Here is a 22,158-nt window from a genome sequence, read left to right on the forward strand (position 1 = left end):
GGGCCACAGTGTTCATACCTCTAATTGGCACAGCTACCAAGTTTTCAAATTACATGTGTGGCATTTCCAAAGTTTCAATGTGCCTATAAGTGACATTCCATAGCCACATGTGACACTTCGAGTGACACTTAAGTGACTCACAGAGACTGTCACAGCATCTTAAAAATGTATGCTCATAGCATCATATAGCACATGGAACTTGTGTTTCAATAGAACACATAAATGTCATCATATGATGGGGAAACGTGTTATCAATACAAGCGTCATGCACTGATAATCTTTTGGCATACGAATGTGTAGCATTGCAGGGCACAAGGAAACATTACATGAAACAGAAACATGACATCATAAGGCATGTCAACCAACCCGCCTCTGGCGAGAATCACTCTTTTCTTCTATTGACCCGTCTGACAGATGTGTGAGGCGTGGAATGGATGGTCACACTCAGCAGGGTACATCAAAACAAAAAACTGGGCCAGATATTAACCCAAAGAAGCTCTTTGCAGGACTGTAATTTAGAAGCGACTATGTACATAGACCATATGACAGCAATTTTTGACCTAGGACTAGAATATCATGAATCAGCAGCAGTAAGTTACCCAGTGACCAAACAGCAAGTATTCGATTAGTTGTTGTTTTTTTTTGCTAATCACACAAGAAAATGGGAAGAACGTTTTGTGACTCATTTGTATATTTTGGAACGCAGACATGGTTGGAATTCACTCTCGGACCCACCTACCCGCCCCTTCTAGAGATCCCCACCAACCCTCTCACTTATCTCCGACCAACTGTGTTACCTGTGTAGCCAGCTGGAGCAGGTAATTGCACGGCAGCGGTATCCACTTTCTCTGCACTCGCACGGTGGAGTTTCCTGGGCGGCGCCATCTTGCTTAAGAAAGAGAACGGCGTCGGTGAGCAAACCCAAAGAAAAGGGGGCGGGAATTCGCCTTGGTATGAGATGACTGGTACGCCCCTACGCTTGCTCGAATCGCCGTCGCGGAATGCCGCCTGTCGGGACTTGTAGTTTATCATGGTTGTATTTTAATTGCATTCGCATCATTTTTTCCTTTAGGATTTATTGTTCAACGTGGGCAGGGCCGGCTCTAGGCTCATGGTGGCCCTGGGCAGGGAGCGTAGGGAGGGGGCCCGGAAGAGGGGGTCTGGGCGGGGCGGAGCGCGCAGGCCAGTAAAGAGGGGAGGGGGTCAGGGAGTTTAAAAGTGGAACAGAGCCGGAGGCCGCCAAATCTCTGCCAGGGGCCACCACGCAAATATGTATCCATCCTCAGAGGATTAATATATTAAGGATATATATTGGTGTGGTGGCCCCTGGGGTTTGGTGGCCCTGTGCAGGTGCACAGCTTGCACATGCCTAGAACCGGCCCTGACGTGGGATAGCAACAGATAGCCACAATGGAAAGGATGCTGCCTGAAGTGAAAAGCAGAAGTACCAAAATACCTCCTTGACCGGTTTGCACTTTCACCGCAAGCAAAAGGTGTGTTCGGCGGCCATCTTCGAATAGGGTTTTATCAAATTTTGTCACCTGTTGCTGTTGCCAGAAGAACTTCCAAATCTAATCAATCGAAATATTTATTGCAAATGAAAACGTGCTTCTATGGTATACAGACAATGTCTTAGAAAATCAAAATGCTGAGACTATTTATTCGGTCGCCTTTTGCATGTACATTAGGATCAAAAAGAGTAACTGGCTCTGTAGAATGACATAAGGCATATCTGGGTGTTAGGGTGTTTCTATTGTTTTGCCCTGAACAGAACCTACAGGGCAATACTTTGTGCCATGCCAAATTATTATTTTTCAACCCTTTCTAAGAATTCTTCGTGAATTTATAACTTTTCCCAAAAATATTCCAGGACTGGAGTTGTAATAACATATTAGCCTCCTGGAATATTTGGAGGAATGTTGCTCTTAAGCCAAATATTCTAGTTCTGGAGTTGGGATAGTAATTTTGACCTTCCAGCTGTAATAATGCTATCTAACCCATAAAGTAAACAAAGACAGAAAAGACCATAAAAATAAATATGGACAAGCTCGTATAAAGCCCTATTTAATTATCATGTCCAGGCCTTTCCAGAATCCTAAAACTTGAACAAATGACCAGTATTACTCTTTCGGAAAGGTGGCAACCCTTATGATAAATAAAAATGGATCCAGCCAAATCTTTAACCCTTTCGATGCTCATGACGAGCTCAGCTCGTCATGAGGCACGGTTGAGCTGTGCTCATGACGAGCTGAGCTCGTCATAAAACGATAATAATCAAAAAAGTCAGCGCAGGAGGGGAAAACACCTAGCAGCCAAGGTGTTAATGTGACTGATTATTGAACTGGTTCCAGTGGCGTCACTAGGGTTGGTGTCACCCGGTGCGGTAACTCATGGTGTCACCCCCTCATAACTTACCGGACGGACCAACTCACCCTCTGCCTGCACCATGTCCCCTCTGCCTGCACCATCTCTCCCTCTGTCTGCACCATCTCCCCTGCGCCTGCACCATTTCACCTACTGCCTGCACCATCTCTCCCTACGCCTGCATCATCTCACCCTCTGCCTGCACCATCTCCCCCTCTGCCTGCACCATCTCACCCTCTGCCTGCACCATCTCACCCTCTGCCTGCACCATCTCCCCCTCTGCCTGCACCATCTCCCCCTCTGCCTGCACCATCTCCCCTCTGGTTGCACCATCTCTCCCTGTGTCCACACCATCTCCCCTCCGCCTGCACCATCTTGCCTCCGCCTGCACCAGCTCCCCCTCTGCCTGCACCATCTCCCCCTCTGCCTGCACCATCTCCCCCTCTGCCTGCACAATCTCCCCCTCTGCCTGCACCATCTCACCCTCTGCCTGCACCATCTCACCCTCTGCCTGCACCATCTCACCCTCTGCCTGCACCATCTCTCCCTGTGTCCGCACCATCTCCCCTCCACCTGCACCATCTTCCCCCCGCCTGCACCAGCCCCCCCTCTGCCTGCACCATCTCCCCTTCTGCCTGCACCACCTCCCCCTCTGCCTGCACCACCTCCCCCTCTGCCTGCACCACCTCCCCCTCTGCCTGCACCACCTCCCCCTCTGCCTGCATCATCTCACCCTCTGCCTGCACCATAAGTGTAAATAGTTAGACGCAGAGGCGAGGCTGCAGAGCTCCGACCAGTCATTCTGGACCTTGGTAGCTCCATAGCCAACTCCATCCCGTAGAAACATTGCACGATCTTATATTACATGTGCTTCTGGGAGATTGGCATTATGCAAGCCAGGAAAATGGGCCTCGTGCAGCGGTTTGGTTGCAAAAAAAGCTAAAGCTGGGGTGCAGTGGGCCCCTCGCACCCAGAAGCACCAGTGCCATGTACCTGCTACACTGCAGATAACGTTGTTTCACACAGAACACGTCTTGCAAGTGATTGTGTCGCCGCTTCAGCCAAAAGCACTTTCTGCAATACTCCTCCAAAGGGTGCCAGAAAGGCAGCACTGGTGGGTTTTTAATATATCCTAAGCAGCATATTGTTTGTTCTTCAGAGAAAATAAAGGATGACAATATTTTACCCCTTTCCAAAAAGCATATCTGAAAATGTGTGCTAGATCTGAAAGCTACAAATGCCATGTTTTGTGATAGTAATGCACATGTGATATATGGTCGCCGGGGATCATCAGTGCAGCGCTGGCAACAGGGAAGTAAAAGCCTGACAAGTAGAGGGGAGGAAGAGGTAGCAGCAGCCGAGCAGATTGGAAACCAGTTAAGGTTTATCTACAGAAACAATGCATAAAATAAATCACATAATGCATATACAACTGAGCAACTCGAGATATTAGCGGCATTGCGACTGATGAGTCACAAAATATCTTTGAAAATACTATATTGCTTCTTATTGTGTACAGTGCAGATTTGTGAATAAGCCCAGACAATGGCTACAGCCACAACCTGGCTGATTGGTACGCAGATACGTTTTCTGTATAAGTCACATTAAAGCAGGGGGAGAATTTACGCTGAGAAAATGTTCGGTAGGGGTTAGATCTACTATCGTGAGCGCCGTGATGAAAGAGTCTGCACAGAATAAACAAAACAGGATCACTTCTTGCTAGAAACCAAGCCAACAAAATAAAAAGCTGTGTGAACTTGGAGCACTTACAAAGCGTGGAAGACCCGTGCAGCTAAGAACAGAGAAGTGATTTCTTCATTTATTCATTTCAAACGATTGCAGTGGTGGTAGGGAGGCCGATGTGCACTCTGATGTTTACAGGAATTACCAAATATATTCAAAAGAACCACAACTCCCCAAGATTAGACTATCTGAATCTGACCAGAGAGCAAGACTACAGGCGGCGAGTATTGCAATGCAAGAAGAAAGAAAATAAAACTAGATGCATGAGCTAAATTAAAAACGAAATGGTTAGATTGCTCTGCAGTGGGTGATTGCCATGTGCTTAATGCATGCTTTCCTTTGACACCATTATCTGTAGTGGGGCGTTACTGTAGCATCAATGTAATGCAACTGGTGCTATGTAAAGCCCTCTGATACATGATTCGGGTCTAGTTCGCGCTATATAAAACTTTGTAAAATACAAAATAAATGTGCCGTATTACATGGCAGTAGCTACAACTCTTCTGCCCACAAAATAACCACACACTTGTCACCCGGACCTTGTAGGTTAGATCCACTTATGCCACCTGTTCGCCAGAGCATGCAATGTCCTTTTTACACAGTATAAAACCAATAATTGAGGGTTGACGGGACAGATTACCCTTCCAATATTGGTGCTTAAACAGGCGTGCAAACCCCCTAGCAATGCCCATACACTCAATCAAATCCTGCTCTGTGAAGACAAAGTGCGACTAAAAAAACACACTATAAGGCAATATTACTCCAACAACTAAACCACTCCACCCTATTCTGTTTTTGAAGATTTCCCGGTGCCGCTGATCTTAGATTGCACCACAGCCCTCCATCTCCGTCCAGCTGGTTCCCGCTTTGAGGCAGGCGAAAGCTGGGGCCCCATGACTGACTGGAAGGAAGGGGGAGGAAGAGCAGAGAGGGTGTGCTGGAGGAGCTTGTGGGGGGGAACAGAACACTGAAAGCAAAACCAGGGCGACGAGAAAGAGCTCATTGATACCTGCAGTTCGCTGCAGAGTTTAAAGCTAGACTCCGACCAGGGCAGCTGCGAGGAGTAGCCACAGACAGAGGGCCCTCTGCTCGGAAGCAGGCTGAAGCGCAGCTCTCCCTCTCGCCTTCCTGGCTTCGCTGCTTAAAGCGCTCCGATACTTTTGGGTTTTAGTTCGCGCTTTTTAAAAAAAATAAATGGTGCGCAGTCTGTGTGGGGCATGGAATGGAAGGAAGGATCGAGGGTTAGTCAGAAACAGTCCCGTGCCCTCTGCCCTGTGGAGTTTGGAAGTTACACTTTGAAACTCAAAGATTACACAAATCTCAGCAGCAAGTGTTCAACCTACTATGCCATTTTGTGACCCACAAATACCAAGGTGCGTGCACAGGGCAAGTTCTGAGGAAATGAAAGGCACACAGCCTCTATAGTTAAAGCATGCTGTTGCCACAGAAAAGAAAGCAAGGCTTGTGACGGCTATAGAAAATGTGTGCCATGCCGGTGATATTCTTTTCAGTTTTACATCCCTAGAAGCCCTAAAATGTGTTTACCTTTTCTGTCTGTAACAGTCAGCAGAGCCGCCCGCTACCTTCCCTCGGCTCGAGACATTACTGCCATGAACCCTCACGTCTGCCGTGGACGCGCGCGTACGTACCGTCGTTGCTGCGTGACTAAGCTGTGTTACATACACACAGCGTAACCGGATGGATGGTGTCACCCCCCTGTGAGGGTGTCACCCGGTGCGGTCCGCACCCCCCGCACCCCCCTAGTGACGCCACTGACTGGTTCTGAGATCAGCAAAACTTTGTGTCCTGAATCTTATGTGTCCCGGTGCACTATGCGCTTACAACGTGTATTATGCAAACACTAGGACGCATCCTGCAAAACCAGCGAGGTCTCAGGATAAACTCCCTCAACTTTCCTTTCCAGCGGGATTAGACACTCTTAAAGGCAAATTAGCCCCTCCCTTTGTCTGAAAAAGCTTGGACCAATTTTATGTAGATAACAGTTGACACAACAAGAAAAAATTCCCTCATGGCCCATATACTTTGTATGTTGTGTCATGGTTCATATTATTTTCTATGTCCTTCAAGATATATCAATAACACTTGCTTTGTTTATATTTTCAAAACTTTATTTCTTTTAATTTTTCTCATATGTATTTTTCATTCTTTAAAAAAAAAAATTCTATTTATATCCAGTGCACGTTTACCGATCCAATCGGGATTTCAAAATCTCCGTAGTCCTCCACCAAACGACGTATGCGTCGTTTGGTTGAAGACTACGGAGATTTTTTAATCCCGATTTAATCGTCAAACGTGTGCTGGATATAAGTAGAAAAAATTAAAAGAAGACGTGTAACCTTATTTTTACAGGACTGTTCTCCTGCTATTGGCGGAAACAAACTGAACAATCCCCTATTTCCTATATGCTTAAGGCTTATTGGCCCTGGGAATTTAAAGAAGGGCTTTCCAAACATCCTTTGAAGTTAAGAAGTTCACTATATTTGAACATTAGGACGATATCCCTTGAGGACAATTTTTGGGCAACCTGTGCTGAATATGATACGCAGTGTTGAAATAGGTGTGTAGCAAGCCTGAAGAAAGAAGTGGATCAACATAATCCTCCGAAACGCGTCGCTGTCTTTTTGCTCACAAACCACTGAATGCATTTGTACATGATCTTTTGACATAAGTAATCAATGTTATACCAATGTGAAAATTGTCATTAATTTTTATTATATTTTTTTGTATTTCTGTGACTTGGTTTTTATAGATGTTTTTAATGTGTATATTGTTATGCTATTTGTAGCAAGATATTTTTAATGATTTTATATGAATAAGCTTAAAAATAAAAATAAAACTTTCCTCGCGGAAAATAATTCCTGTCTAAATGTTGACTTTCTGGTGTTGAAGGTACTGACCCAGTGAATGTTTTGGAGTGTTGTTGATTATTGAGGTATGATTGGATAGGTATGCAACCGTTTCAACGCAACTTTTACATCGCATACTGTTTCAATGCACACCATTACAACGCAGGATCCTTTACAACGAATGCCTTTACAACGTAAGTATAGGTATGTATATCATTTTATTGTAACATTTTTTTAATTACAATTTTTTTAAATTAATTTAAAAAATATTAAAAATAAATTAAATAGATTTATTTAAGTAATTTTATATATATAGTTTGGGTTATGGGGTACAGGGGTATTTTTAGGGTTCAGGGATGAGTTTGGGTTATAGGGTACAGGGGTATTTTTAGGGTTCAGGGCTGGGTTTGGGTTTTGGGGTACAGGGGTATTTTTAGGGTTCAGGGATGAGTTTGGGTTATAGGGTACAGGGGTATTTTTAGGGTTCAGGGCTGATTTTGGGTTATGGGGTACAGGGGTATTTTTAGGGTTCAGGGCTGGGTTTGGGGGTACAGGGGTATTTTTAGGGTTCAGGGCTAGGTTTGGGTTTTGGGGTACAGGGGTATTTTTAGGGTTCAGGGCTGGGTTTGGGTGTGCAGGGGTATTTTTAGGGTTCAGGGCTGGGTTTGGGTTTTGGGGTACAGGGGTATTTTTAGGGTTCAGGGCTAGGTTTGGGTTTTGGGGTACAGGGGTATTTTTAGGGTTCAGGGCTCTGTTTGGGTTTTGGGGTACAGGGGTATTTTTAGGGTTCAGGGCTAGGTTTGGGTTTTGGGGAACAGGGGTATTTTTAGGGTTCAGGCCTGGGTTTGGGGTACAGGAGTATTTTTAGGGTTCAGGGCTGGGTTTGAGTTTTGGGGTACAGGAGTATTTTTAGGGTTTGGGGAACTGGTTTTTAGGTCTCGCCTGTCGATGCGCATGCGCATCGAGCTTGCGAGACTATGGGGGCTTAAACAGTCTTTAACCAACTTGCAAGGAATCGTGGCGATTCTTTGCAGTGCCCGTGAAATTCAAGCTCAATGCGCATTGAGCTTAAAAGCGCGTGCACATGCCCCCAGCCGATATTTTCCCTCAGGCGCACTCCTCCCACACCCCCGCTCCGCCCCCTCCCCTGCCCGCCGTGTCGCATTTCTCCTCCCCCCTCCCCTTCTCTGCCTTCCCTCCGTCTTGTCTCTTTTGGCCCCCCACCTCCTCCTACTCTCCTCCCCCCTCCTCCTCCTACTCTCCTCCCCATATTTGCCGTGACTCGGGCTATTGTGTTATACAAGGCTAATACCGCCGTGTCGCATTTCTCCTCCCCCCTCCCCTTCTCTGCCTTCCCTCCGTCTTGTCTCTTTTGGCCCCCCTCCTCCTCCTACTCTCCTCCCCCCTCCTCCTCCTACTCTCCTCCCCACTCTTTCTCTCACAGCCTCCCCCAGCTCAGCCCCCTCACTTCTTGGTTGCACGGCCGCTAGGCCGTGCCTCCCCTACTCTCCTCCCCCCTCCTCCTCCTACTCTCCTCCCCCCTCCTCCTCCTACTCGCATAGGAGCGTTTACAAAAGCAGAAAAAAAACGAGCTCCTTACGAGACACCCACACGGGTTTACAAACTGAAATTAATGTATTTACCCTGCCTTCTACATTGTACAGCGCCTCGCACATTTATGCGGTTGAAGCACTGCTCTGCCAATATTTGCCGTGACTCGGGCTATTGTGTTATACAAGGCTAATAATAAAGCAGCATTAATGCGCTTATTTTGAGGTCTTGTCATGAGCTGCAGCGCGTGGATTCTGCTTTTCATTAGCGGGTATTTGTTTAAAGATCTGTCGAGGCGACTCTGAACACACAAAGTAACCACAAACTAAGCAGCCGGTAAGCAATCTGCGGGTTTTTGCTTTTCCTTATGAGAACCAAACCAACCAACAACAGGCAGACAGGGGTGCAAGACAACAAACACAGTGTGATCTCTGTACCGACAACGAACTACTCCGTGTGAAAGCTCCACTCTGGATCACAACTACAAGGACACGGTTTACGCGCAGTCACTGGTTTATTATGACTGAGAAGATCATGAGTGAATGTTGTACCTTGAACACCGCGTTTTCCGTGCGTCTCGTTACTAACTAGTCTCTACCCATCAGGTAAAGGAGAAACTCTTAGTACGTGTGCATTCAGCCAAAGTGGCACTGTCACAGGGACATCATCAGCGTCTTGGATCAAGCAAGTGCATGCTTTGGTTTTTCATCGCGTGCATCAGCACACAGTTCCCGTGAGCATTTAGCCAGGCACTTCAATGGGTCAAGCAAAGTGCACGCACTGCTCAATGCAACCTAAATTAATGCATGTGAGGGAACATCCGGTCTTAGGTTAAGCCCTATTAGGATGTTTCGAATTCTAGCAAATAAAAATGGTAACAAATATAAAAGACAGTAAGTCCAAGACTCCCCTAGATGCAACTAAAAGCCTCGTAAAGAGTTTACCACTAGCTACTGGGGAGTTTATCTAAAACCCAGTCGCTGCCCGAGTCTCCTCCACCACCCCCACCCCCTCGCAGCTGTTCTGCCTTTCGCTTTACTCTCTGACTTTAAATGCAGGAGATTCTTGTCTGGCACCATACGCATCTCTTGGGGTCTCTTATTTGCGAAGGTAGTCACAGTCATGCAAGGCAGACGTGCATTAGGCTTTTTAAACAGTAACGATTATAACTTCTGATGAATTCGAATGACTACACATTTCAGGTGGGGAGTTTTTAAAGCTTCCACCCCCAAACACTGCAAACAGTGCCACCTCTTGGTAACTGTGCAGCACTCCAATATAAGGTATGTCAGGAGCTAAGACTCGCAGTTCCCTTCCCAACCACTCTGGGTGAGGACGCATGCTGCTATATCCACGTTTCTGGTTATAAAAGCCTTTTTAGGTCTCGCCCCCTACCTTCTCCAACCCCTCCCCACTCTCTCTCCCAGCACAGCGCCATCAAAAAACCCCAGCCGACAGTGCAATAGGTCTCGCAGCATTTGAGTTAGAGCTTTTAGAAATGTTTATGGCTTTTTTTATTTGTAATTCTTTAGCATTGGCTACAGGAAACAAAAATGCTAAAGATTTACAAAAAAACCCCATAAACAATTCTAAAAGCACTAACTCTAATGATGCGAGACCTATTGCATTTCCAACGCTTGTTTTTTTAGGGTTCCGTTTTAAAATAAATTTAAATAAATTAAAAAAATTTATTTTAATAATTTTATTATTTGTCAAAATAAGCTTTATTCGGCTTTTGAGAGTAAAACCATAAAAGCAACAAAAACAAATACATAAATACAAAAATAACAAAAATAATAATAATAAATAATAAATAATAATAATAATAATAATAATAATAACTCAGCATAACATTGCATAATTAAAAGGGAATACATTTAACCCAACTAAAATAGTTTAACAAATCAAGGATTTAAAGCAAGTCAGTAACCCCAGATACACAGAATCCCCCTTTTTCATCCAGTGTTATAGTGATTTGGTACTCGGGAACCAGGGTAAAAGTCATGCAGGTCCCAAATACAGATGGAACCATCTCCGAGTTTGGGCTGGGTAGATCGCAAAAAGGGGGTAATGTTCCTACGTTTGAATTTGATTAAAATCAAGTCCCCCGAAACATTTTTGGGCAGATGACCAAGCCACCCCACCCTTCTGACACTCAGTATCCCACCATCTAGCGCGGATGGCAATGGTCTATTGTTATTGAGCCAATAAATGGCTTTATTCAGTAGGTCCTGGTGTGATTCACGTGATCCTGGGCTGAGTGCCGGGACCCCAGAAAGAACGGTGACATATGGGGCGGCTTCAGGGGGTAGATCAATGCGATGCCCTCTTTCTAGTGAGTTAATAGGAACTCTATGTGGGGCATGTTCAGGATTCAGAGTATCACTACGACCAGATAGAGTGGATGGTATAACAGGGGGGTCACAGGTTTGAGGTATCCTAGGAGCATTGTTGATAAACCTTTCCTGGATGTTAGCAGGGATAGTAACAGCATTTCCAGGAGTTGGATTTGACCTTGTTACAGATTTTTCGATCCTGGACAGCCTGTCCCCCAAATCATTGATTTTTGCTATCAGAGGAGATAGAGCAGTGTATAATAGGCGGTCGATTTGGGCCAAAAAAGTCAATTGTAGGGGGGATACAAAGTCATTTGGTCGGGTCTCAGCTTTATCCAACGTTGATGAGGCTGGGTTGGGGCCAGGTAAAAAGGGGCTGCAGATATTGGATGGAGAGAGGGTAATAAGAGGGGAAGCCTGGGGAGTGCTAATTGTTTGATCAGTGAGTCTGGTCACAATGGGGGGGGTAGTAGCATCCGGGATATAGTTTGTGCCGCACAGTGCGTTCAGCTCTTCCCAGATGGACATAGTAGGTGGAAGACAGGATCCCGGGGACCAATGTAGATAGTTAAAACGGTAGGGATTGAGAAGATGAATAAGTGGCTGTACCTTCTCATATGATGGGGCCAAGAGTGGTGGCCCGTCCCGTCCTCCTTGTGCCTCCGAGGGCCACAGAGGGCCCGCCCTTTGCCCGGGCTTGGCCCGCGCGCGGTCCCGCGACGCGGGTGTTGAGACCCTTTTTGTGCGCCTCCTGGCGCGGAAATGGCGTGCTGCGGCTTCCGGTGCCGCTAGGGCGTCTGGGAGTTGTGGTCTGCAATGCCTCCCCCTCCGCACTGCGGCCGCTGATGGCTGTGGGCTGCGGCGGCGGGAGGGATGAGGACAGGAGCAAGTTCGCCGGTGACTGGCGCTAGAAAGACCCCGGACAGGGTAATGCCCCCACGCTGTAGGTAAGTCCCCCACTCCACGGGGGTTGAGACCCTTTTTGTGCGCCTCCTGGCGCGGAAATGGCGTGCTGCGGCTTCCGGTGCCGCTAGGGCGTCAGGGAGTTGTGGTCTGCAATGCCTCCCCCTCCGCACTGCGGCCGCTGATGGCTGTGGGCTGCGGCGGCGGGAGGGATGAGGACAGGAGCAAGTTCGCCGGTGACTGGCGCTAGAAAGACCCCGGACAGGGTAATGCCCCCACGCTGTAGGTAAGTCCCCCACTCCACGGGGGTTGAGACCCGTTTTGTGCGCCTCCTGGCGCGGAAATGGCGTGCTGCGGCTTCCGGTGCCGCTAGGGCGTCTGGGAGTTGTGGTCTGCAATGCCTCCCCCTCCGCACTGCGGCCGCTGATGGCTGTGGGCTGCGGCGGCGGGAGGGATGAGGACAGGAGCAAGTTCGCCGGTGACTGGCGCTAGAAAGACCCCGGACAGGGTAATGCCCCCACGCTGTAGGTAGCTGTACGTAATAATTCTTTATTAATAATAGTTTAATATATATATATATTTACAAATTAATTTAAAAAGAATTTTATTTATTAAATTAAATATTTATTAATTACATTTAAAAATAAAATAATATACTTACCTTGTAATGGCATGCGTTGTAATAGCATCTGCTATGTAAAGTCATGCGTTGTAAAAATTGCGTTGTAATGGTTTGCGATGTAAATGTATGCGATGTAACGTCATACATCCGATTGGATACAGTGTATGACAAGAGAATATCCCAAAGGGAATTTTTCTCAGACTTAAGGGACTGAGAAATTAGCCAAAATACAGCAACATTTTTTGGGGGGAATAGGGAAAGGGGGAAAAAGTGCGGCAGAAGAAAGCGTCTGTTTTTTCCCCTGCAAATGTTATCAACAAAGAGATTGCGGTGCTACAATCACCATATTCCCAGCTTTCAGGAACAGGCAGACTTTTGCCATACCAACATTTTCTTCACAGTTTTGGCATTTTACTGGGATATAGCCTATTTTTACTATTTTTTTCTGCTTTCAACCTCCTTCCAGTTAGTGGTAGAAATGGGAGTAAAACCAATAATGGATCACAGAAACCTATACATTTCTGAAAAGTAAACAAATCTGAATTCATCAAGGGGTCATTTGTGTAGATCCTTCAAGGTTGTTCAATAAAAACTAACAGTTGAAATAAAAAAATATTGAAATGGAGTTAAAAATAACAGCCATTTGTGCCCATTTTTGCACCAGTAACAACTTCTAAGTATGGCAGATTTTTAAAAGCAACATAGTGTTTGTCCACTGGACCTTTCTAGTTGGGGGCATATATAGGCATTATAGGTTCACCCAGAGCCTGAGGTACCCTGATCCAATAAGTGAGCTATATCTTGCAATGGTTTTTCATTGTGTACTGGATATACAGGAATTAATTTGGTAAAATATAAAGAGTGAAAAGAAAAATAGGTATCAAGGAAACTTATATATTTACGAAATGGGAACAAAATATGGAGTTTAGAAGCAATGGTTATTTACACATCTCCAAATATGTGGGTGTCCATATTAGCATGTGAATTAGAGGACCTTTTTCAAAATCTCTTCTTTTTTACACATTCTCTTACATTTGGAAGGCAGAAATGCATAGAAAGTCAACTGGTAATAACACATGCTCTACTATTCTGTGTTTTCCTAAGTCTCCCAATAAAATGATACCTCACTTGTGTAGGTAGGCCTAGTGCCCGTGACAGGAAAGGGCCCCGAAACACACAATGTGGACACATCACATTTCAGTAAAAACTGACTGTTTTTTCGCGATGTGCCTCGCTGTGGATTTTGGACCCTAGCTCAGCCAGCACTTAGAGAAGCCTAGCGAATCTGTACATTTTTGAAATCTAGGCACACAGGTGATTGCATAATGGGGTGACTCGTGTGGCTCTCACTGAGTTCTGTTACCCGAAACCCGTTGCAAACCTCAAACTTTGAAGGAAAAAAAAATAGATTTTCCTCACATTTCTGTGATGGAAAGTTCTGGAATCTGCAGAGAGCCACATACTCCCACCCACCCAGCATTCCTTGAGTCTCCCAATAACAATGGTACCTCACTTGTGCGGGTAGACCTAGTGCCCGTAACAGGAACCAGCCGTAAACACAATATGGATACAACACATTATTCCAGTAATACAGGCCCTTTTTTCGCAATGTGTCTAGCTGTGGAATTTGGACCCTAGCTCAGCCGGCACCTAGGAAATCCTAGCAAACCTGTACATTTTTCATAGCTAGGCACCCAGGGGAACCCAGGATGGGGTGACTTGTGTGGCTCTCACTAGGTTCTGTTACCCGGAATCCCTTGCAAACCTCAAACATTTGTAAAAAAAATAAAACACACATTTTGCTCACATTTCTGAGATGGAAAGTTCTGGAATCTGCAGAGAGCCACAAACTTCCACCCACCCAGCATTTCCCCAAGTGTCCCGATAAAAATGGTATGTGGATACTTCAAATTATCCATCACAAAACAACCTGGTTTTGTTTTTGGTCCCGGGCTCAGCGTCCATCTAGGGAACCCTACCAAATCCAGACATTTCTGAAAACTAGACACTGGGGGAGTCCAGAGAGGTGTGCCCTGCATGGATCCCCCAATGTTTTCCTACCCAGAATCCCTTGCAAACCTCAAATTTAGCAAAAAATAAATAAATTACTTTTCCCTTACATTTCTGTCTGGGATCACTACGCTGACACAAACTTCCTCCCACCCAGCATTCCCCTTGGTCTTCCAATAAAAATGATTCCTCATTTGTGTGGGTGTCCAATGCAGAGTCAGCCTAAAAACGTATATAATAAAAAATATAGCACTTAGAGCTCGCTGTGCTATCCCCTCAATCTCTACGCCTTTGGCCCTTTCCAGTCACAGGCCCTTGGCCCACCCATACAAGGGAGGAATTATTTCATTTGGAAAACCGAGGGGAACGTGGCATGGAGGAAATTTGTGCTGGCGCAGTGATCCCACACAGAAATGTGAGAAAAATTTGATTTTTTCGAATAGCTAAATTTGAGATTTGCAGGGGATTCTGGGTAAGAAAATGTTTGGGCATTCATGCAAGCCACACCTGCTCGGGGAGCAGGGATAGCCCTATGAGCACGTAGGCTGCAAAAGTTAAATGAGCCGATCAGCTCATTTCACTTTAACTTTCAGTGTAATGACATCGGCACACCATGCGAGCCGATCATCATTACACTGGAAAACAAAATGCCTCAAGTGCTCTTCCCAAGCTCCAAAAGCTGAACAACATAAAGGGAAATCCCTCTGCTGCTTACCGCAGAGGGATTTGGTGGTCGTGTGCAGAGGACGGAATGGTTCTGTCCTCTGCACACCGGTCCTGTGGCACAAGATGGAACTGTTCAGTCATAAGCACACAAGGGGTTAAGAAGTGTAGGTCTTTGCTTTCCATGTAAGAATGTAAGGTGGATCTGTCTGTGTAATTAAGGTAATAACCATTTAGTTAGCACCCAGTAATACATATTTAGAACTATCCATATAAAATCATATTGGCTGCCTTTCAAAAACAAAGGACAGATTGAGGAAAAAAAAACTTGTAAGGTTCTAAACACATACCTTTAAAGCGTGGAGTTGAGGTGCTGTTGAACTCAGGGGGGGTAGGCTAGTAGTATAAATATATATATATTACCTACTGGCGATAGCCAGTAGGTATATATAGTTAGGACCTAGCTACCATAGGAAATCTGCAACATTCTATTGGGAATAAGTTTGGCGCCGGTTGAGGAATTTGCGTGTAATTTTCCAAATTTAGGCCAGCTCCGCTCCGCTTCTTCCCTGGAAGTTTCAGGGGGATTCGTCATGCAGGGGCTGAGAAAAAAGGGGGGTCCCAAAATGTGTTTTCCCCATGTTAATTTCCATAGGACGAATAGACAAGGCTACAGCCCGAACCGCTGAATGGCATTACACCGAACATTGCAAAATTGTAGGGACTGGTACGCAGAAGTGCCTTTTCTATATTTGGTGAAATTGCTCCAGTGGTTTTTATGAAAATTTACTTCAAAAACACATATATATCTGGGCGGAGCCTAACCACACATCTCATCGTGAGATCTGATTGGCTGTCAGCACTTCATCCAAGAAGTGTTGGCAGCCATCTTGGGACCAATATACATGATAGCACCTCATTAAAAAGCATTGTAGTTAATAGTTACATTATAAATCATTTGTTGATGGTACCATACTCATTTTAGGAATTGTGGTGTGTTCTAAGGTGATTTTACCATGTGAAAAAGCCTTCTGCTGGGATATCATGAATCATGTTTGAAAGAAAACTATTATCTAATGCTTTTCCCACAGTGGTTTGGAAGGGGATCTATAAGCTAAACTGAAAGCATATTTTCTGTAAATTCACATTATCTTTCTCAGTCATGTGAGAATGAAGTCTGACATTCTCAGTAAAACATGTACATACAAGGACAGAGACTGTCGGTTGATTCCTTTGTGTTCTACTGCAGCCTCCTAGAGTGTTCTAAAGAACAACTAGAGCACTAACAGTCCTACTTATTACAAAGGTATGGCACACCTGAAGCCATCTTGAATGGAATAAAGTGGTAACTCTTAAAACATTTAATTTAAAAAGGAAGAAAATGAGGGGGTATATTTTGCCATAGTATGATTAGTGCTGCAGAAAAAAAAATGTGGGCACATTTTGAGTGACTTCTCAAATCCTCTTCTATTTCATTAAACAATTCTGACATGCAGTCTCCCAAGATGGCCACCAGAGACAAAAGAGCTCAAATGTAGCCCAAATATCACCCAGATGTAGCCCAAGTATAGCCCAATGACAGAATGTCCCAGAGTGTTCTAAAGAAAAACTAGAGCGCTAACAGTCTTACTTATGACAAAAGTATGGCACACCAGAAGCCATCTTGATTGGAATGAAGTGGTAAGTCTGAAAACATTTAATTTAAAAAGGAACAAAATGAGGGGGCTCATTTTGCCATAGAAAGTATGATTAGTGCTGCAGAATGAAAAATTGGGGCACATTTTGAGTGACTTCTCAAATCCTCTTCTATTTCATTACAAAAATTCTGACATGCAGACTGAAACATGCACTTTGAACACCAGCAGCAGACTTCCCTGGTGAGCAGTAGCTTTACTACAGTGATCTAATGAGCAACTAGAGTGCTAACAGTCAGAATTTATGGCAAATGTGTGACACATCTGAATGCCTTCTTGATGGAACCAAAGTTAACAAGCATTGGAAATGAAATAGATCTCGCCCTTGTTTAAGTTAAAGCCATTCTGTTTGTAATGAGGTGGCTTTTAGCTTTGCTTTTATTAGTGTTTTTAAACATTTCATGTAAATAACATGCATATGTATGCATATATGTATATGTATGCATGCATTTATATTTGTATTTATATAGATATGCAGATTCTATATGTATGTATATATATATACACATACATATATATATATATATATATATATATATATATATATATATGTGTGCGTGTAGAGAGAGGTAGAGGTGTAGAGGTAGAGAGGTAGAGACTAGTAGAGAGAAATAGAGAGAGGTAGAGAGTAGAGAGTGAGTAATAGAGAGTAGAGAGTGAGTAGTAGAGAGTAGTAGAGAGAGTAGTAGAGAGTGAGTAGTAGAGAGTAAGTAGAAGAGTGAGTAGCAGAGAGCAGTAGAGAGTGAGTAGTAGAGAGTAGTAAAGAGTGATTAGTAGAGAGTAGTAGAGAGTGAGTAGTAGAGAGAGAGAATAGTAGAGAGTAGTAAAGAGTGAGTAGTAGAGAGTGAGTAGGGAGTGAGTAGTAGGGAGTGGGTAGTAGGGAGTGAGTAGTAGTGAGGTAGTAGAGAGTACGTAGTAGAGAGTAGTGGAGAATATTCCAAAGTTTGGCACAGCACCACTTGCACAATAAGTCCAATCAAATCATCACTTAGAGTCCTTGACCCCCCAGGATATAGCGGCATGAATTAGCAAATTTAGCGGCACAAATATGGAAATTTAGCGGCAATTTTGCGGCATTTTATTTGGCCATTTTTCCTACAACAAACACAGATATCTTAGTTTTTTTAGTTATTTAACAACATGAAGCTATGTATATTTTTGGTTTATTTACAATGTAGACACTTTGTTTCCCTCGAAAAGCATGTACAGATATTTGAGTGTATCTCTGGATATAGTTTGGGAATTCTCAACATGTGTCAAATCCTGGTACTGGTCGTGGGGAAATGAAGTGGTGACGTATTCCAGGGGCGTGACGCCATTGGACAGTCCGCACCATTGGTCTCTTGAAGTGCGTGCTCTGCCTGTTGTCGAACAAGACCTGAAGTAGGTGATGGCGTGACCGAGCGAGATGTCAAATGCAGAGTTCACCCTTTGGCTCACGGCCCTACTTATGCCTCGTCGTGATGGACGGTCAGGCGTGCAACACCCATTGGGCGCACGGGGCTTAAGCCCCCCCCGTCGTGTGTCTCAGCCCGGCCTGACACGTCTTCATGGGCTGGCGGCGTAATGAAGCGAATCAAAAAGACTTGCGTCGCTCCCCTACGCTAATTTTTTGTAAATTTTGCTGTTATAATTTACCGAATGTTTCTGTCCATCCTGACTAACCTAATCCAGTGATATTGTCATCTCATTTATGGATACAATATGCCAGCAGTGCACCTGGAATGCCTAGTGTAAACCATAAAATCTGCCAATTTGCCTGTCCAGCCCCCTTTCTAGACTTATATTTGATAACATACAAGCGATGTAGAACATAGATTTATAGCAGTATTTCCAGAGTGTATTATATTTGTGTGCATCTCACCTGTGGCATTTTTTCTATGCAATACATATGTTCCCTTTTAAAAGCCTTTTGCTGGTTTGTAAGCACTCCCGACTTCAGGCTGATAAGGAGCAAAGGCAATGTGAAACTAAAGGAGCAACTCATAAACTCGAAAAGGCCCTTCGAAACTGATTTATACATTTTCAATTAAGACTGCCTATTTATAAATGTTGAGGCTGCAAATGAAGCACATCCCACTAGATGGCGCTAGATGCTAGCGCGGTAGAACATAACACTTGCTCGTGCTTCTGGTGTCCGTGGGTCCAGTTTAAGATTTCAGTATTCACTAGAAAAAACAAACCCGAGATAAAAGCTGATCTCGTCTACAGAATGTGTGTGTGCCATGTGCTTTCCAGTATTGGGGGGTGGCTAATTATTCCAGCCCTAGGCAGAGGGGTCAAAGAAGGGTTGAAAAACAAAGCCTCATTAACAAGTGAAAGGTCTTTTAATGACCTGTGAAGTACTCGGGTGCGGCTGGCAGCTCGAAAACTGACTGTCATTTGTGTGTCCCGGGAAGCTGCTGACACACACGGGGGAGGATTGGGGGGGAGGGGGGGGGGGGTGGCGCACAGCCAATAAAAGGCATTGTTTTTTTGCTGTTTCCCGGTAGAGACACTTTTTTGTAAATATTGCGGCCAATATGGTTATTATCGCGGCCATCGCGGTAATCTGCTGATTTCGCGATTTTTTCGTGAATCGCGAAATTGCGATAAACTGGAGGGTCTGATTGAAGCGAATCTTGGTGTATATTCAAATGCTTTTATTTTCCTTAAGTTTATGTACCACAGCCAGCCGACGCGTTTCGTTCTGTACAACAGAACTTCTTCAGGGCGTTCTTATTTCCTTCAAGTTATGTCGGTATCCTGTTGTCATATAACTAGATATTTATTTCAAATGTTAGACGAGACGTAAGTACATTCTTATTCAAAGTGACTAGGTATCAATTTTACCCACACAATTCGGGCAGACTTGAGTAATTTATAGCATCCTCAAAGTCAGTCTTTCAAAAATTCCAAAGTATAGGACATGATAATTCAAATGTTTCTCAAGAAAAGTCATTTTCAATCGTTCGGAATATCTGCAAACGCTCCAGTGGCCTGCGTTGCAGAGAGGTGTAAAAAGGGGCATAGCCTCATTACACCTCTGTGCAATGCAGCCCCCTGGCGCATATTGGAGGTTCCAGGTGGGCTAGTTGGCCCCCAGGGACCCCCAGTATGCAAGGGGAATTAGTTCCCCCTCTTCAAACATGCACGGGGGCTGAGTTGCAGAGAGGTGTAAAAAAGGGTGTGGCCTCATTACACCTCTCTGCAATGCAGCCCCCTGGCGCATACTGGAGGCTCCTGGTGGGCTAGTTGGCCCCCAGGGACCCCCAGTATGCAAGGGGAATTAGTTCCCCCTCTGCAAACGTGCCAGGGGGCTGCGTTGCAGAGAGGTGTAACAAGGGGCATAGCCTCATTACACCTCTGCAATGCAGCTCCCTGGTGCATACTTGAGGTTCCAGGTGGGCTAGTTGGCCCCCAGAGGCCCCCAGTATGCAAGGGGAATTAGTTCCCCCTCTTCAAACATGCACGGGGGCTGCGTTGCAGAGAGGTGTAAAAAGGGGCGTGGCTTTATTACACCTCTCTGCAATGCAGTCCCCTGGCGCATACTGGAGATTCCTGTTGGGCTTTCAGGTCTTATATAGTTAGGAATTAGCATTAAAAAAACCTTTGAAATTCACTGAAAAAAACATAGGTTTCAGGCCTTTTATAGTTAGGAATTAGCACTTAAAAAACCTTTGAAATTCACTGAAAAAACCATAGGTTTCAGGCCCTATATAGTTAGGAATTAGCATTTAAAAAACCTTTAAAATTCACTCAAAAAAACTAAGTTTTAGGGGTGTTATAGTTAGCTGGACATTTCACTCATACAAAACCATTGAAATTACTCCTATATAGTTAGTTGTACTAACTATATTTCGCGCACCCGCAATCCACTGCTGATGATGTCACATATTACATCATTCATGACATGGTCAGTGACATCACTGATGACATCTCAAATGACATCACTGATGACATCATCCACGTGACAATCACATACACCTTTTCATACACTAGTAAAATCTTTCATCACTCTTTGTAAAATACAGAGTATCATATTTGAATCCATTGTTACAGCAATACAAGTATCTAAAAACCCACTCAGAGATTCATCGATGTATACACACATCTAATCACTTACCTGTAGATTCACTCATACATGCTGTCAATGAACAATAGAACACTATCAAAAATACTTATACACCTAAATCGACATTACACACCAGCACACATCCTATTCACATATGAAGTCATCCTACTCACTTATGCAAACCATGGATCATACTTACATATTTACTTAGCTACACACTTATAAAAACACAACTTCATCTATTCATTTAGATAGTAAGTCATACTTAGTGAATTATAAAATCATTATTACAAGTATAAAGGTATCCATACAGTCACTCACACAATCATTGAGTCTTATGTATACTTATTTATATACAACAACTGACGAATACACTGCCTTTTATTTTTCTAGTTTGTTGGACATGTACCATTGAGAAATATATTTGCTCATCACCACACCCATAAAGATATTCACTCACCCAAACAACTGTTAGAACATGTAGTTTTAACTTCATATATTTAGTGAAACAACTATTCACACATCTTTGGGCAGTCACACACCCCCCACCGACCCCACACACATTCACTCTCCCATACAAATACTCAGTTAACTAATAAAGACTTTCACATAGCTAGTAACCAACTGGAGAATCAGTTTACACAACAACTGACAAAGTGATATAGATATTCAAACAGTTTAGTCACTATCCACTATATTTAGTGAGACACTATAAATTGGTCAAGTAAACAGTCAATTACACTGCTACTAAATCCTATATGCAAACAACAACCTAGGCAGACATAATGCTTGTCAAATAGATATAACATGGGCAAGGGACCATACTCAAAAGTGAGGTGAGATTATTTACTTTGGTGCCACGTATTTTTCCTATGTATTTTTACTTTTTAATTGTCTTTTTTATATAGTGATTGTCTGTTATGTTGTTTATTTACTTCTAGTTCTTTTGAATTATTTTTAATACCTTCCTATTTGATGGAAACTATGTTGAACCATTTAATGAATTTTTGATGTGTTGCCAATAAATATTGTTTTAACCTCACTTTTGAGTATGGTCCCTTGCCCATGTTATATCTATTTGACAAGCATTATGTCTGCCTAGGTTGTTGTTTGCATATATGATTTATCCCTGATCTAGGAGTACAGATAGTTCTTTGCTTAGGGGGTCCTTGTTTCATACATTACTGCTACTAAATCCCCCATCCAAATATTTATTTTTATATATCCACTCATTCTTCAACGCAAATTGCTATATATATAATGCATATTTAAATAACGAAGCAAACCATATTCACTGGATGATGTCATCAGTGATGTCATTTGAGATGTCATCAGTGATGTCACTGACCAT

At 44.0% G+C, this 22,158-nt stretch overlaps 1 protein-coding gene across 1 annotated transcript in view; it reads right to left on the reverse strand.

Moving 5' to 3' along the window:
• RRP7A (ribosomal RNA processing 7 homolog A) overlaps nucleotides 1-950 on the reverse strand; it is a 32,393-nt gene extending 31,443 nt beyond the window's left edge. Inside the window, exon 1 of the mRNA XM_086958791.1 lies at nucleotides 798-950. Coding sequence (XP_086814917.1) covers nucleotides 798-885 — 88 coding nt within the window. The 5' untranslated portion in view covers nucleotides 886-950. The remainder of the gene's footprint in view (nucleotides 1-797) is intronic.
• Nucleotides 951-22,158: the final 21,208 nt, after the last annotated feature.

The sequence above is a fragment of the Lissotriton vulgaris genome, chromosome 1_1, assembly GCF_964263255.1.
Source record: "Lissotriton vulgaris chromosome 1_1, aLisVul1.2, whole genome shotgun sequence".
NCBI classification, from domain to species: domain Eukaryota; kingdom Metazoa; phylum Chordata; class Amphibia; order Caudata; family Salamandridae; genus Lissotriton; species Lissotriton vulgaris.